Here is an 18852-nt window from a genome sequence, read left to right on the forward strand (position 1 = left end):
AAGTAGTTCATGCCTGGCGTGTAGCAGTATTCGGCGCAACCACATTTCAAGATGTCCTCCACCTAATTTTCCATGTTAAGTGTTTGCTATCTACCATCTTTCGAGGGTTAGCTGACAATCAATCATACATGTTTCTTTGTTATCAAATGCTAGGTCCCACAGCTGAGTATTATGTTACATTATGTGGATGTATCTTATATAGACGATTCAACTGCTCACAGTTGGCCTGGCATCAGAGCATTGATACATTACTGTTTCGTACACTTAATATTTTGTAAACAGGTTATTATGCACATAATTTAAAATTGGGCTTTGCCAGATGACATGCAATACTGGAAATTGGTTACATTTTTCAATATTTATATGCAGAAAATAAAGCTATTTCAGTCTCTCTGGTAAAATAGTTCATGTGGATACAGTTTTCTATAAAATAGTGTCTGTTGAGTAATTTCATGTTTTTGAATTTTGAGACAGAATTCTCATCTATTTTGCATTTATTGCAAAATATGAATTTTTTCGGTCCTTATTTATTATATAAATAAAACTAACTTGCATTACAAGCACTAAAGACGCTTCGCAAATAAGATGTGAAAAGTGTATGGCCAAAAAGAAACACTGCCTTTCATTTTATTGCAAAGACTGAATAAACCTTCATGAAAATACGTATACTTGCATATTGTTGATGTGTTTGCTGTAAATATCTGGCAAGTGTTTTGTTCCTTGCAATAAGCCTTACACATAATGTTAGGTGCTTGTCAGCCTGCCTTTATAGGGCGCATTTATGCTGCAGTCTCGTGGTGCACATCACCAGCACACTTAACTGGCTGTGATAAACATACTGCCTATTGCCCAGCCGCAAAGATATATTTACCCTGCAGCTGCAGCTTGATCTTTGGAGTAACATGGGTGCTTTCCTCTACCCTTACATGCAGATGTCAAGAAAGAGGCATCCACCTAAATGTGTGCCTCTACTAGTGTGTGGGACAAGCGTGTACACACACATGGGACTACTGTATTTGCTAGGTGCACAGGTGTAAGTGGATCTTGACACTTGAACAGGAGACTTCAGTATAATAAATTTTTGTAATGTCATTTTCTGGTTTTCATTACAACTTCACTTCTGGTGCTATCATTCTTTTAAATTTACAGTCAGAAATGCAAATTGGACATACAGCATGAAAAAAGTATTTCTAGCACCCATACTTACAAACGCATCAGCCAGCATAAATTTATATTAAAAAAATTGTTGTTGTAGAATTAAATTTTTAATATTTAAACCTTTTCAGGGAAACCAATCCAAATTGGGATATCGAAATTAGGGATGATGTGATCGAAGAGTGTAACAAACATGGTGGTGTCTTGCATGTTTATGTAGACAAAGCATCATTACAAGGAAATGTCTATGTAAAATGCCCCTCAATCAGCACAGCTGTGGCAGCAGTGAACTCGTTACACGGCAGGTGGTTTGCAGGTAATGTTATTTCTTCCTTATTCTATGGAAACTAATAATGGATTTTCATTGCAGAGCTATTTAGCTATATGATCTAAACTTTAAGAAAAAGAAAAAAATTAATTTTTTGTAGCAGCATTATTTTGAATACTTAACTTTTATATATTGCTAAATTCTCTGATTTCTATCATGAAAAAATTAGAGTTGGTCTTTGTAAATCATACTAATAGAAGTACTCTTCCAGCACTTTCAGAAGTCTACAGAAGTCTACGAGTATTCTCTCTTACAAAGCAAACAGCATTTTCAGTTATTTTTTTAATGCATTTTTGGGGCAAAACTATGTGGTATGAATGTTTGCAAAATGAATTTTCATTCTTCAGTTGAATACACTCCCAGTTTGAAACTTCCGTGGCAGGTTAAAACTGTTTGATGGACTGGGATTCAAACCAAAAACCTACAACTTTCACAAGCATATCTACTGACTGAGCCAGCTAGCCATGACTCACAACTAGAGATTAAAAATGCAGAGACTAAGAGTCTTATGTTGCAGATTGTAAATACTAGAAATCAAGGAGCTGCTGTTATGTCAGTGCTATATTGCCTTTCTTCCTACGTGTTGTAGTTCTGAGAGTATGAAGAGCCTGAGAACAGTGGCACTGCAGTCACTTACTCCACTGGCACACTCTTTCGCTCATGGTGAAGCATGCTGAAGCAAAGCTAGTTGTGACTTAAAACATAACAAAGTTCATCCAATAGAAACAAAATGGTTGTATTTTGTTTTTCACCTCCACTTGTGAGAAAACGTGCTCTTGTCACTGTTATGTCCCTGCAGCCGAAGAGTGCACTATTTGTGATTTTTTTTTTTTTTTTTTTTTTTTTTTTTTTTTTTTTTTTTTTTTTTTTTTTTTTTTGACATAGAAACGTGCATGCATTTATGAACTATTAGTCAGTTGTGTAGCTTATCATTTATTTTTGTTACCTTTTTTGAAGCTCATGAATAATTAATCGCCAGTTGGAGAATACCCTTCATAGTTGTCATAGTTCAGGTATTTCTGTAGCAGACTCTCATAACATGTCGAAATTGTGTGTGGCAAATAAATTGCATGTATGTATCAACTTAACTGCTGGATATTCTCTGAATAGATATTTACAGTAGTAAAAAAATTTTGTATGGGTACTGATTGCTAACTTCCAGTCATTGTCCATGCCCAAAGATTTCAAATGTAGTGGCAATGCTACCAAACCACAGTTTTGTTTATAGACTGACAAACTCGTGTACTTGCTCTCCTTTGTACACTGGTGTAGTCTACTTGTACCTGACAGCAGACTCAAGTGACAAATTTTTCAGTTGAATGGACAGCAGTGGAAATTAAAGATTAGAGTCTCTGAGTGTACAGAGAAGTTCTGATGAGATGTCATAGGAACCACTGATGAGTTTAAAGCAAGTATTCAGAGCTCATCTCTGATCTCTACTCACAACTTGTTGTTAGAGCTCTGCTTCTACCAGTACCTTTGTTCTGTCTACCATCTACCAAACTAAACAGGAATTCTTCTGCACATTTTACAGAACTAGCTCTCTTGTGAAGTAGGGAAGATAGAGGAGTTATTGGCAGAAGGTAAACAAACTGTGATGGGTAAGGTGTGCTTGATTAGCTTACTTAATGGAGCATGTGCCTGTGAATGGCAGTGTGTCCAGGTTTGAGTCCCAGTACAGCATACAGTTTTAATCTGCCAGACTGTTTCAACTTTTTGAATATTTGGAAGTGAACAGCCTTTTCTTTCTCCTCTCCCTCTTATTTTTTCAAATTTTAAAAATCTCTTCCATTTAGTTAGATACTAAGATCACATCTTTATTTGTACCATATTTGAATGTATATCTTCAGTTGTTTTCTTGGAAAATGCAAGTGAGTGCAAGGAAAGGGTTAATGCTAGGAAAAAAATTGTTCAAACTTAAAAGCTACATTTATTTTTATATTAGTCATCGACAACTTCAGAATGTTCACATCCGTAACGTTCATGATAATCTGTATCATCTTCATGTTTCTTCTTGATGTTTCACATTTTATTAATTTTAATATTTTCTTGGAGTGGTGTCCACCTACTCTCAAATCAGTTGAATGATTACATTCTGCTACACTGGCAACCATTTGATGGATTAAAATATCATTTTATTTTGATTTTAAAGCAAAAGGTAAGGGTATTTATTTCCATTCGGTGACAACCAATGTGGCAGAAGGTATCATTCAGACAGCTAAGTAATTTTATTAGTAACGATTACAACAGTTAAAATTTACTTGTTACCCATTCCTCTTAGGTTAGATAAACCCTTAATTAATTGCATGATTTTTGATACATAAACACATTGTGGTATATTTGACCTGAAAATAAAACAACACTATAGCTTTCCAAGAAATTATAACCTTGATTATATATTTTTGCATCCTTTTAAAATAGTAATGAATTGAATAATATTTTGGTTGATTTCCAAATAACTCACTAATTAAAACTTCCGGGCTGAATTGCCTTGGTCCATATATAAAACTTCTTCTCCTTCCTGACGTTTCGTTGCCGGCTGCGGGCAAAATCTTCTGAGGGGAGTCTGCTATGGATATGTGTGTGTGTGTGCGTGCGAGTGTATACCCGTCCTTTTTTCCCCATAAGGTAAGTCTTTCCGCTCCCGGGATTGGAATGACTCCTTACCCTCTCCCTTAAAACCCAAATCCTTTCGTCTTTCCCTCTCCTTCCCTCTTTCCTGACGAGGCAACCGTTGGTTGCGAAAGCTAGAATTTTGTGTGTATGTTTGTGTGTCTATCAACGTGCCAGCGCTTTTGTTTGGTAAGTCACATCATCTTTGTTTTTAGATATATTTTTTCCCACGTGGAATGTTTCCTTCTATATATATATATATATATATATATATATATATATATATATATATAGAGGGAAACATTCCACGTGGGAAAAATATTTCTGTGTGGATGGCTATGTGTGTGTGTGCAAGTGTAAACCTGTCCTTTTTTCCCCCTAAGGTAAGTCTTTCCGCTCCCGGGATTGGAATGACTCCTTACCCTCTCCCTTAAAACCCAATCCTTTTGTCTTTCCTTCTCCTTCCCTCTTTCCTGACGAGGCAACCGTTGGTTGCGAAAGCTAGAGTTTTGTGTGTATGTTTGTGTTTATTTGTGTGTCTATCGACCTGCCAGCGCTTTTGTTGGGTAAGTCTCATCATCTTTCTTTTTAAATATATTTTTCCCTCGTGGAATGTTTCCCTCTATTATATATATATATATATATATATATATATATATATATATATATATATATATATAAAGCTAATTGACTCTCAAGTTCGTATAGCCTTCATTTTCTCATCCCATTTTAATTGTACTGTCTATAAGGACCCTTGGCATATCCTTCCATAACTGGCTAGTTTTCAGTTTTTCTCACTTTTAACAATCTGACTGAAGCTATTGACATGCAAATTCCCAACCAGAACCATAAGGTTACGAACTTTGGAGCTGACAGTTCTCATTCCACATCATTTTAAGTGAATTTCCAGTGCAATGAGGGACTGATAACAAAGGAGTTTAAGCCATTTTAATCCCATAATAATAATGATGAAATTTTAAACTTTCTTAAAAAATAGAAAATTTTCCTTTTTAATTTAACAAATACGTTACATATTTTTGAACTATTGAACTATAACTATTCTGTTGCAAAATATTTTCTATCTGATCATAAACTTCATTTTCTGATATTTAGTGCATTTGAAATTCTGCAGTGTGGTGCATATCATGTGGCTCTGCTACTCACAGGAGAAAAGGGAAATGTTTCCCATTATGTGGTGGTTAGTTTGCCACCTTTCTCTCTCTTGTCAAAACCAATGTTACTTTATCCATATTCACAATAAATTTCGAGCCATTGTGGTTGTTATGTGCCTGCTGCTCAAGCTCGAAAGACTAATAGTCAGTAGTAACGTGGGTGGGCGCATTAGTATTTTCCTGTCCATACTTTTTCTGGACAAGATTTTGCTTTTTAATATATCTGTTTAAAGTGCAAAAGGATTAAAACACACACACACACACACACACACACACACACACACACACACACACACACACACACACACAGAGAGAGAGAGAGAGAGAGAGAGAGAGAGAGAGAGAGAGAGAGAGCATATTTGTAGACCTAAGCATACACTTGCATCATTGATGTTTGGGGGGATACAATATGCAAAAGGAAACAAACAGTTCAGCATTGTGTGCTGGTGGTTCTGACACCTCGAGCACATTGCATTGAACTGACACTTGTATGTCTGCAAAGTATGTCATTATAAATACCAAAAACTTTGTAAATTATGAAGAATTTACTTTATTAAATTTAAAATTGCTGTTTAATTTTATACACATGACTGTCTTGTAACTTAAAATTGATAGTGACATAAGCAATTGCTTTTTTTCTGTTACAGGTAGAGTAATAACAGCAGCATATGTCCCACTAATTAATTACCACAGCTTATTCCCAGATGCAATGACAGCACTACAGTTATTAATGCCATCAGCTGCGAGAAGAGGGATGTGAAATTGACTGAAAATGCCAAAAATTAATGTACACTAGACTGTGAGATCACATTTGTGATAATTATGTGGCACAGGAACACATAGGGTGCATTCTGAAAATCAGCTTGTTTCAGAATGTGTATGTTGTGTCAACATGTGAAATTTATTCTGTATATAATGAATGTTTGATAAATGTGTGAGATATTAGTGTATGTTAATATTTTTATGTTGTTTAAACTTTTTATGTTAGGAGAATGAGAGTATTTCTATGTTGTAATGTGTTTATCTTTTTGTACAGTTGCATTGTACTGAAGTAAAGCACTGACTTTGTGATTTATTGATTTTTACTTGTTGTGCAAGTTTGATAAAGATCTGACGGGAGTGTTGATGGTACAGTAAATTGACATATTAAATAAAAAGATTTTTTTGTACTGTAACATCCACCTTTAAGCCCGAACAATGAAGTCTAGTGTGGGGATTCACAGGTGGGTGTCAATTCAGAAATAATGCAGACACTAAGAAAAAGAAGCAACTGGACAGACAAAAGCAGAAATAAATATTGAAGTTCAAATGTTCATAAATTGAAAACTAATTCCAGCTTTAGGTGGCAAGAGTATATTTCTGCAGATGAAGAAATGGTGAACATTGTGCCAAAGTTGTATCAGGGTCTCTGTCTTTCTTTCACCTATCCACACCCAGCTGTTGGGAATTTTGCCTTTCTATCAGCTGTTGTTTTAACATTACATGAACCACTTATTTCAACTTTCTGCATTCTTCCAGTTAAGTATGAATTATACCATTTGTGCACTGCCCCACTCAAACCATAATGATTGAGCTTACTAAAAGAATTCCATGATTTACACAATCAAAGGCCTTTGAGAGATCACAAAAAATACCAATGGGTGATGTCCGGTTATTCAGAGCATTTAATATTTGATCAGTGAAAGCGTATATAGCATTTTCTGTTGAAAAGCCTCTCTGAAAACCAAACTGACATTTTGTTAGTACTTTATTTTTACAAATAGGGGAGGCTACTCTTGAATATATTACTTTCTCAAAAATTTTTGATAGAGACATCAGAAGAGAGATTGGGCGGTAGTTGTTGACATCCGACGTATCCCCCTTTTTACGCAATGGTTTTACAATGGCGTATTTCAGTCTATTGGGGAAAACACCCTGCTCCAAAGAGCTATTACATACGTGTTTGAGAATCCTACTTATCTGTGGGGAACAAGCTTTAAGTACCTTGCTGGAAATGCCATCAATTCCGTAAGAGCTTTTACTTTTCAGTGAGTTTATTATTTTACTGATTTCAGAGGGAGAGGGTGGTGGAATTACAATTGTTTCAAACTGCACAGGTATGGCCTCTTGTATTAGTGGCCTTGCCTCTTCTAGTGAAGATCTAGATCCTATTTTCTCCACAACATTTAAAGTGATTATTGAAAATATTTTCAATTTCTGATAGTTTGTTAGTACACTTGTCATTCAGTTTTATGGCACTAAAGTCTTCCTGTGCTCTTGGTTGCCCTGTTTCCCTTTCAATAATATTCCAAATTGCTTTAATTTTATTATCAGAGTTACTGATCTCAGACATGATACACATGCTTCTGGACTTTTTAATAACTTTTCTTAGTACCGCACAATAGTTTTTATAATATTGAACAATTTCGGGGTCAGTACTCCCTCTTGCTGTTAGATACAGTTCTCTTTTACGGTTGCAAGATATTCTTATTCCTTTAGTTAGCCAAGGATTTTTTTATGTTTTCTTGGAATTGTGTTTAATTATTTTCTTGGGAAAAAAAATTTTCAAATACCCTTAAAAATGTATCGTGAAATAGGCTGCCATTCTCCAAATAGGCAATTTTCCCAGGTTAAAAATACAGTTCTGATTGGTGTTATTCTGAATGTTATAACATTCAAATAGCATTTTCGGCCAATACCATTACAAAATGTTATTTTTATGTAGTTAAAGCTTACAGGTAGTTAAATTGGTCTTGTGATCAGCAATGCTCTGTTACTGGCTGAAGCTTTGATGTCGTAGGGTAGTGGTAGGGCGAAGCTATACATTTGTTACAGGAGTGTTGTTCCTTACTTTTTCTGTAAACAGTTCAGTTATTTGGTAATGGGAAATGCATCTACAAGTTTTAAGTAAAAATGGAAAGAAATTTTGTGAAGGTTAAATCCTTCTGAAGGTTGATGTGTTTATGTTCTCTTTGTTCTTCAAAAACAATCCAGATTTTCATTTTCCAGACATAAGAAATGTGAAAACTGCTTTGTAAGTGAAATATACATACATTTTAAAGCCAATTGTTGCTAGAGATACTTTCATACAATTAGAAAAAAATATAGGCTCCTACTTGGTTGTGCCAATAGACTTACTCTAAAGTCACTACAAACTATTGTACACCATAAACATGTTTGTAAAAGAGAATTGCTACATGGATTTAGTGTTTTTCCTACCAAATGCATTTCACTTTTAAATGAACATTCTAATTTTTACTGTGGCCACTGATGATACAGTATGTGCACACACGTGAAGTTACAGTTCGGATTTGGGTTAAATTTTGTATGTATGTAAATTCATCTTGCACACTTGTTACTCTTTACAAATCATTATGCACGATTTTTTTATTTTTCTGTATTGCATGGATACAAAGAAAATTGTCAGGTTAACTTGTCAGTGATACCCTTGCGTTCTCTACTTATTGTATGTGTTTACAGATTTGAAATTAAGTGTTCAGTTTTCATTCTGTAGGTTGCCCATTCATTCCAGGACAAATAATACCTGCAGAGTGAGAGCAGTTTGTATTCTGATACTTTGGTTCTGAATGAAAATGTAGACAAAATAGTTTTTAGTGCCACGATTGTGCAGCTTCAGCTGGTGGTTGAAAGCACACAGTGGCCTTTCTCGTGGCGGCTATCAATAGAATGAAAGACCTTTGTGTACTTCAGTGGAATGCTACTGGTAAAAGCCAGCAGTTTCTTAGAGTGGGCACTTCACATAAATATAATACTGTGAAGCAGCTGTCAAGCAATCAGAATTGTCGTATTCTGAAGTGGTAATCTGCAAATGTAAACATAAGCATACCAACCTGTATGCGATATTACCTTACACCTTTGCAGGTGCAGACCATAATATTTAAAAGTGAGATAAGAGAATAATTTCATATGGAGAGTTTACTTACATGAAAGTGATCCTCACAGAAGCACACACACATAGTGACCACTATCTCATTTGGATCTTTCAAGAGCTACAGGCCTTCTCATTCTTCGGAGCAGTGTAGTAGTACATATCCTTTGCAACCTATTTTCCGAAATGTAAATTCCAAAGCAAGCTATAACTGTGAATGAGCTTTTGTGACAGTAGCAGCAGTGTGCTAGCTAGTGATATCACATGACTTGGAGCATTTTAGTGAGCTTTCAAATCATTTGAATTTAATGTCTGTTTTTTAATATTGAAATTCATGAGGAAGAAAGCATGTTATGAGAATAAAATGACAGACATTTAAACAATTTACGGAACACAATCAAATGCTTAGAGACAAAGAGTTAATCCAAGTGTTTTTTGACTTTACTGTGCTGAACTCAAGTTTGTCTGAAGTCAATGTTCATAAATGCCAAAGCATTTTGACATTTTTCACAAGATTTATAGCCAGAGCTGTGCTTCTACAGCTAATCTTTTTGTTACCAAATTCTTAGAAGTATTGTTGTCTGATGTCTGCAAGGTAAATACAAGCTCTTTTTCCACAAAAATTTTCAATGAAAATACACATACCATAAGTCTTTAATCCTGTTGTTTTAAGAACTTGTGTGCCTCAGCAATACAGATAACTGTACCGTAGGTGCAACCACATTGGAGGGGTGTCTGTTGAGAGGCCAGACAAACATGTGGTTCCTGAAGGGGGGCAGCAGCCTTTTCAGTAGTTGCAGTGGCAACAGTCTGGATGATTGACGGATCTGGCCTTGTAACATAAACCAAAACGGCCTTGCTGTGCTGGTACTGCAAACGGCTGAAAGCAAGGGGAAACTACAGCCGCAATTTTTCCTGAGGCCATGCAGCTTTACTGTATGGTTAAGTGATGATGGTATCCTCTTGGGTAAAATATTCCAGAGGGAAAATAGTCCCCCATTCAGATCTCCGAGCAGGGACTACTCAAGAGGACGTCGTTATCAGGAGAAAAAAAACTGGCGTTCTACAGATCAGCGCGTGGTATGTCAGATCCCTTAATCGGGAAGGTAGGTTAGAAAATTTAAAAAGCAAAATGGATAGGTTAAAGTTAGATATAGTGGGAATTAGCGAAGTTTGGTGGCAGGAGGAACAAGACTTTTGGTCAGGTGAATACAGGGTTATAAATACAAAATCAAATACGGGTAATGCAGGAGTAGGTTTAATAATGAATAAAAAATATAGGAATGCGGGTAAGCTACTACAAGAAGCCCACGCCTACTACAGTAGTACAAGTATATATGCCAACTAGCTCTGCAGATGACGAAGAAATTGATGAAATATATGATAAGATAAAAGAAATTATTCAGAGAGTGAAGGGAGACGAAAATACAATAATCACGGATGACTGGAATTCAATAGTAGGAAAAGGAAGAGAAGGAAACATAGTAGGTGAATATGGATTGGGGGTAAGAAATTAAAGAGGAAGTCGCCTGGTACAATTTTGCACAGAGCATAACTTAATCATAGCTAACACTTGGTTCAAGAATCATAAAAGGTTGTATACATGGAAGAAGCCTGGAGATACTGACAGGTTTCAGATAGATTATATAATGGTAAGACAGAGATTTAGGAACCAGGTTTTAAATTGTAACACATTTCCAGGGGCAGATGTGGACTCTGACCACAATCTATTGGTTATGAACTGTAGACTAAAACTGAAGAAACTGCAAAAAGGTGGAAATTTAAGGAGATGGGGCCTGGATAAACTGAAAGAACCAGAGGTTGTACAGAGTTTCAGGGAGAGCATAAGTGAACAATTGACAGTAATGGAGGAAAGGAATACAGTAGAAGAAGAATGGGTAGCTTTGAGGGATGAAGTAGGGAAGGCAGCAGAGGATCAAGTAGGTAAGAAGACGAGGGCTAGTAGAAATCCTTGGGTAACAGAAGAGATATTGAATTTAATTGATGAAAGGAGAAAATATAAAAACGCAGTAAATGAAGCAAGCAAAAAGGAATACAAACGTCTCAAAAATGAGATAGACAGGAAGTGCAAAATGGCTAAGCAGGGATGGCTAGAGGACAAATGAAAGGATGTAGAGGCTTATCTTATTAGGGGTAAGATAGATACTGTGTACAGGAAAATTAGAGACACCTTTGGAGAAAAGAGAACCACTTGTATGAATATCAAGATCTCAGTTGGAAACCCAGGTCTAAGCAAAGAAGGGAAAGCAGAAAGGAGGGTCTATACAAGGGCGATGTACTTGAGGACAATATTACGGAAATGGAAGTGGATCTAGATGAAGATGAAATGGGAGATATGATACTGCATGAAGAGTTTGACAGAGCACTGAAAGACCCAAGTCAAAAGAAGGCCCCGGGAGTAGACAACATTCCATTAGAACTACTGACAGCCTTGGGAGAGCCAGTCCTGACAAAACTCTACCATATGGTGAGCAAAATGTTTGAGACAAGCGAAATACCCTCAGACTTAAGAGGAATATAATAATTCCAATCCCAAAGAAAACAGGTGTTGACAGATGTGAAAATTACCGAACTATCAGTTCAATAAGTCACAGCTGCAAAATACTAACATGAATTCTTTAAAGACGAATGGAAAAACTGGTAGAAGCCGACCTCAGAGAAGATCAGTTTGGATTCCGTAGAAATGTTGAAACATGTGAGGCAATACTGACCCTACGGCTTATCTTAGAAGCTAGATTAAGAAAAGGCAAACCTACGTTTCTAGCATTTATAGACTTAGTGAAAGCTTTTGACAATGTTGACTGGAATTCTCTCTTTCAAATTCTGAAGGTGGCAGGGGTAAAATACAGGGAGCGAAAGGCTATTTACAATTTGTACAGAAACCAGATGGCAGGGAAGCAGTGGTTGGGAAGGGAGTGACACAGGTTTGTAGTCTCTCCCCGATGTTATTCAATCTCTATATTGAGCAAACAGTGAAGGAAACAAAAGAAAAATTCGCACTAGGTATTAAAATCCATGGAGAAGAAATAAAAACTTTTAAGGTTTGCCGATGACATTGTAATTCTGTCGGAGACGGCAAAGGACTTGGGAGAGCAGTTGAACGCAATGGACAGTGTCTTGAAAGGTGGATATAAAACAAACATCAACAAAAGCAAAAACGAGGATAATGGAATGTAGTCGAGTTAACTCAGGCGATGCTGAGGGAATTAGATTAGGAAATGAGACACTTAAAGTAGTAAAGGAGTTTTGCTATTTGGGGAGCAAAATAACTGTTGATGGTCGAAGTAGAGAAGATATAAAATGTAGACTGGCAATGGCAAGGAAAGCGTTTCTGAAGAAGAGAAATTTGTTAACATCAAGTATAGATTTCAGTGTCAGGAAGTCGTTTCTGAAAGTATTTGTATGGAGTGTAGCCATGTATGGAAAGGAAACGCGGATCATAAATAGTTTGGACAAGAAGAGAATAGAAGCTTTTGAAATGTGGTGCTACAGAAGAATGTTTAAGATATGATGGGTAGATCACACTTGACTAGGAGAAGGGATCGGTTGGTAGGACTTGTTCTGAGGCATCAAGGGATCACCAATTTAGTATTGGAGGGTAAAAATCTTAGAGGGAGACCAAGAGATGAATACACTAAGCAGATTCAGAAGGATGTAGGCTGCAGTATGTACTGGGAGATGAAGCAGCTTGCACAGCATAGAGTAGCATGGAGAGCTGCATCAAACCAGTCTCAGGACTGAAGATCACAACAACAACAAGAACTAATGCTTTAAGACAACTGAAAATCTAATTCATTGAGTTGCCTTCTATTTTCCGTAGTAAGTTAAACAAATATTACAGGGATTGAAGGATTTATGTTTTGTTCTTCCCAAATACATTTGTGCCAATCATAAGTACATAAATATTTATTGAACGTACTGCATAGCTGAATTTCATTGCTTTGCACCTTGCCAGCAGTGCAGGAAGCTCTTTCTTAAAACAAAAAAGTAATTACTGACAGATTCCATGCATAAATCTTAACCCCCCTCTCAACTGTCGAGTGATCAAAAACAGTCCATCCTCAGTATGAATGATAGCCAAAGCATTAACATTTACAGTACCCTCCAGACTATCTTACAAGATGGTTTTGTAGTTGCCTCCCTTGTTAAGAGATTCAGTTTCTGTTGGTCCTGTGACAGATTTAGTGTTTTTTACAATAAATTAGGGGTGAAAAGCAGACAAAAGAAAATGAACTTTGCTTAGCTATTTCGTGCTTGTAATAAGAGAGCAAATAAATTATCTCCCGTAACTGAACAAAGACATCATCTTTTTCACAACTGCTAACTTCCCTTGAGAGGAAGGGATCTGGTTGCTCTGCCCCCTCCTTGTATTTGAGATCACAGACCTATCGTGTCACTTGACCTTTGTAATCTTTGAAATGAGGAAGCATACAATTCAGGAGAATCAAGTTAACTTTCCTGCATTAGGTAATTAATGAGTTTATCACACAGAAGTAAATTTAGTGAAGTTGGTTTTATTTTAATTTTCCTAGAATTTTAGATTTTGAAGCCCTGTCTGCAAGACTGAACTCAAATTTCGTAATCACTTTCACATGGAATGGTATCAAACTGGGATGTTAATCAAGCAAAAGATTTAACAATTAAAAAAAATGCTTTACAAGAGTTACTGTACTGTTATAGACATCTCAAGTCTACACTGCAACTTTAAAGAAAGCTTTCTCACTATTGAAGTGAGAATGTTCACTGTGTAATTAGGTGAAGGTACACAGCTTAGCAGATGTGGAAAAAAGAGTGACTTCAGGAATTCTAGGTAGTGAGATTAAAGTGAACTATAAAATTATCAGAAGGTGGTATTGCCTGTAAGAGCCTGAGGCACAGTTTCAGGAGCCAACTTGGAAAGGCTGTGCTCAATACCCTCACAACCGCAAACCCTTCCTTTATCCCCTCTTCACAAGCGTGCGTTGTTTTTTTTTTTTTTTTTTTTTTTGGGGGGGGGGGGGGGGGGGAGGGGTTACAATCATATGTACAAACCCTCACTCCACCGTGGAGAGGTTTTTAATTTAATACAGTATATTGTACAAAGTCTGGTGATCACAAAATTATCGCCGCCACCATCTCTCCTCAGATTGGTGGCCAACTACGACTGTAAAAATTCCTTCCACCAGCGAGTCGACCAAGCAACCTCAGAGTTGCACGTCACCACACAAATGTGTTAGGAACCTTGGCTACAACGGCAGATAGTAAAGTATCTAAGGAAGAGGAGATTGCATTGGGTTCCTAGTATGTCATACCATATGAATAAATTTAATGCAAAATTGGAATGGTGAAGTTTACTTAAGGCTTTTGTTGAATTTGCTTTAATCACAGCTGCTTATTCAACAAATATGTTCTGAAGAGAAACTTAAACACCACCACCCTAATGTAATATACATTGTACTCAAGCAAACTGTTGCTCAGCCACTGTAAATGTCAGATGTTTTCATACTGCTTGATAAGCCACCCATCTATACTGTGATACTTCACTTACCTTGACAACACCAGTGCTGTTAATGAAAATTTAAATTTTCAAGTTTATAGATTGACTTTCTCCATTTGAACCAGTTTTTGTATTCTTAGATGACCCATTCATAAAAGAGCAGCTGAGTATCAAGTACCATGGTCAAGAATACATGACCATATTGAAAAAGGGCGTAGACTGATGTAATGAGTTACAGCATGCTATGCGATGTTGCGATCCAGGGTAATACACTCCTGGAAATTGAAATAAGAACACCGTGAATTCATTGTCCCAGGAAGGGGAAACTTTATTGACACATTCCTGGGGTCAGATACATCACATGATCACACTGACAGAACCACAGGCACATAGACACAGGCAACAGAGCATGCACAATGTCGGCACTAGTACAGTGTATATCCACCTTTCGCAGCAATGCAGGCTGCTATTCTCCCATGGAGACGATCGTAGAGATGCTGGATGTAGTCCTGTGGAACGGCTTGCCATGCCATTTCCACCTGGCGCCTCAGTTGGACCAGCGTTCGTGCTGGACGTGCAGACCGCGTGAGACGACGCTTCATCCAGTCCCAAACATGCTCAATGGGGGACAGATCCGGAGATCTTGCTGGCCAGGGTAGTTGACTTACACCTTCTAGAGCACGTTGGGTGGCACGGGATACATGCGGACGTGCATTGTCCTGTTGGAACAGCAAGTACCCTTGCCGGTCTAAGAATGGTACAACGATGGGTTCGATGACGGTTTGGATGTACCGTGCACTATTCAGTGTCCCCTCGACGATCACCAGTGGTGTACGGCCAGTGTAGGAGATCGCTCCCCACACCATGATGCCGGGTGTTGGCCCTGTGTGCCTTGGTCGTATGCAGTCCTGATTGTGGCGCTCACCTGCACGGCGCCAAACACGCATACGAGCATCATTGGCACCAAGGCAGAAGCGACTCTCATCGCTGAAGACGACACGTCTCCATTCGTCCCTCCATTCACGCCTGTCGCGACACCACTGGAGGCAGGCTGCACGATGTTGGGGCGTGAGCGGAAGACGGCCTAACGGTGTGCGGGACCGTAGCCCAGCTTCATGGAGATGGTTGCGAATGGTCCTCGCCGATACCCCAGGAGCAACAGTGTCCCTAATTTGCTGGGAAGTGGCGGTGCGGTCCCCTACGGCACTGCGTAGGATCCTACGGTCTTGGCGTGCATCCGTGCGTCGCTGCGGTCCGGACCCAGGTCGACGGGCACGTGCACCTTCCGCCGACCACTGGCGAGAACATCGATGTACTGTGGAGACCTCACGCCCCACGTGTTGAGCAATTCGGCGGTACGTCCACCCGGCCTCCCGCATGCCCACTATACGCCCTCGCTCAATGTCCGTCAACTGCACATACGGTTCACGTCCACGCTGTCGCGGCATGCTACCAGTGTTAAAGACTGCGATGGAGCTCCGTATGCCACTGACGGCGGCGGTGCACAAATGCTGCGCAGCTAGCGCCATTCGACGGCCAACACCGCGGTTCCTGGTGTGTCCGCTGTGCCGTGCGTGTGATCATTGCTTGTACAGCCCTCTCGCAGTGTCCGGAGCAAGTATGGTGGGTCTGACACACCGGTGTCAATGTGTTCTTTTTTCCATTTCCAGGAGTGTATTTTTTCATGAATTTGCAGTACACTATATGATCAAAAATACCCAGACATATATCATAGTAGGGTGCACATGAGGAAGTAACAAATGTGCATTCTGTGCAAGGAGGAGGGGGTGGGGGGGCAGAGAATACTTTTTGGTGGTACCAGTGTGCCCTTTGTCTCCATTCCACACCTGATGCTCCAGCCATTGTGTACCCAACTCTGCAGGGGCAAGTACTATACCCAGTCATTGTTTCCACTTTTGACTCTGCTTAGCAGAATTATATGTGTGGGAAACTGTCACTGTCACTTCTTAACATAATTTTTGTCGTGTTTACTTTGTCACCTTTAATGAACACTGTAATGGGTCAGTAACACTACCATACTTAACTAATTTGAAAATAAATGCTCAAGTTACTGCACACAATCTGATGTGCTTCCTACAGGAAAATGCAGCAGAATGACCGTATGGGCTGGAGCATTGTGGTACGCTGCCACTGGGCACACTCCTACAGTGGACATTAATATTGGGTGTGTCTGCCCATCACATTTATGACAGCTTGAGTTCTTGTGGAGAGACTTTCAATGAGGTGTCTATCTGTGGAGAAATGGCAGCCCACTTTTCCTCAAGCTGAAAAACCTATCTTCGACCCTTGGTTTGGTTTAGATACATTGATGACATTTTTACCATGAGGACTCATAGTGAGGCTGACGTATTAAAATTCCCGGAATCTCTAAATACAAAAAAATGGCTCTGAGCACTATGGGACTTAACTTCTGAGGTCATCAGTCCCCTAGAACTTAGAACTTCTTAAACCTAACTAACCTAAGGACATGAGACACATCCATGCCCGAGGCAGGATTCGAACCTATGACCATAGCGGTCGCGTGGTTCCATACTGTAGCGCCTAGAACCGCTCGGCCACCCCGGCCGGCCTCTAAATACATTCTCCCAGTTAAGTTTCACATGGTCCTGTTTTGAGTCCCATGCCACTTTCTTTCACTTTGATGCCTTTCCTCAATGAAGGTCAGCTACAAACTTCTGTTCACATTAAATCTATTAACAAATAACAAAATTTACATTTTGACAGTTGCCACCCTTTCCACATCAAATGTAACCTATCGTATATGGCATTGGAGACAAACATATTTGTTCAGATGCAGACTCTTTACAGCAATACACCACTATTCTCACCTCAGCCTTCACTCGACATAATTACCCGATCAGCCTAGTTCAGAAGCAGATTTTTTGGGCCCACCACATCCAATCCTGGCACTGCTGGTCCCTCCAAAAAACGACTTATGATTACACCACTTGTCACTCAGTATTATCCTGGTCTTGAATGTATTAATCAGTTACTTCAACAAGGCTGTGACATCCTAAAATCATGAACTAAAATGAGATCCATTCTGTCTGAGATTTTGTTCATCCTCAGCTAGACTAGCTTTTCATTGCCCTCTCAATCTCCGCATTACCTTTATCAATCAGTACGCTCCTACTGCACCTATCTCCCTTCTTTATGGCTCCTACTACGATTATCCCCACTGTAAGACTAGCCCTATGCACCCTCTGAACACCACCTATAATAGCCCTGTAACTGGCAAAATGTGTACTATCAAAGGAAGAGCCACTTGGGAAACAACGTTGTATACCAGTTGTTATGTAAACACTGTTCGAGCTTTTACATGGGCATGACTATCACCAAGTTATTAGACAGGATGAATGGGCATAGGTGGAGAGTGTATACTGGCAATACACAATATCCTATTACAGAGCATGCTCTACAACCTGATAGTTGTGCCCTCGGTGCCTGTCTCACTGTACATCCCGGGAGTGGAGAGACTTACCTTAGGGGGAAAAAAGGACAGGTATACACTTGCACACACACACATATCCATCCACACATACACAGACACAAGCAGAAATTTCTGCTTGTGTCTGTGTATGTGTGGATGGATGTGTGTGTGTGTGCGCGCGCAAGTGTATACCTGTCCTTTTTTCCCCCTAAGGTAAGTCTTTCCACTCCCGGGATTGGAATGACTCCTTACCCTCTCCCTTAAAACCCATATCCTTTTGTCTTTCCTTCTCCTTCCCTCTTTCCTGACGAGGCAACCGTTGGTTGCGAAAGCTAGAGTTTTGTGTGTATGTTTGTGTGTCTATCGACCTGCCAGTGCTTTTGTTTGGTAAGTCTCATCATCTATATATATATAATAGAGGGAAACATTCCACGTGGGAAAAATATTTAAAAAGAAAGATGATGAGACTTACCCAACAAAAGCGCTGGCAGGTCGATAGACACACAAATAAACACAAACATACACACAAAACTCTAGCTTTCGCAACCAACGGTTGCCTCGTCAGGAAAGAGGGAAGGAGAAGGAAAGACAAAAGGATTGGGTTTTAAGGGAGAGGGTAAGGAGTCATTCCAATCCCGGGAGCGGAAAGACTTACCTTAGGGGGAAAAAAGGACAGGTTTACACTGGCACACACACACATATCAATCCACACATACACAGACACAAGCAGACATTTGTAAAGGCAAAGAGTTTGGGCAGAGATGTCAG

At 39.0% G+C, this 18852-nt stretch overlaps 1 protein-coding gene across 6 annotated transcripts in view; it reads left to right on the top strand.

Annotated features, from left to right (window-relative positions):
• LOC126191570 (RNA-binding protein 39) overlaps positions 1 to 6443 on the top strand; it is a 65453-nt gene extending 59010 nt beyond the window's left edge. For all 6 annotated transcript variants that reach the window (XM_049932493.1, XM_049932494.1, XM_049932495.1 and 3 more), the window contains 2 exons: positions 1287 to 1471; positions 5916 to 6443. In XM_049932493.1, coding sequence (XP_049788450.1) covers positions 1287 to 1471; positions 5916 to 6028 — 298 coding nt within the window. In that variant the 3' untranslated portion in view covers positions 6029 to 6443. The remainder of the gene's footprint in view (positions 1 to 1286; positions 1472 to 5915) is intronic.
• Positions 6444 to 18852: the final 12409 nt, after the last annotated feature.

The sequence above is a fragment of the Schistocerca cancellata genome, chromosome 6, assembly GCF_023864275.1.
Source record: "Schistocerca cancellata isolate TAMUIC-IGC-003103 chromosome 6, iqSchCanc2.1, whole genome shotgun sequence".
Taxonomy (NCBI): domain Eukaryota; kingdom Metazoa; phylum Arthropoda; class Insecta; order Orthoptera; family Acrididae; genus Schistocerca; species Schistocerca cancellata.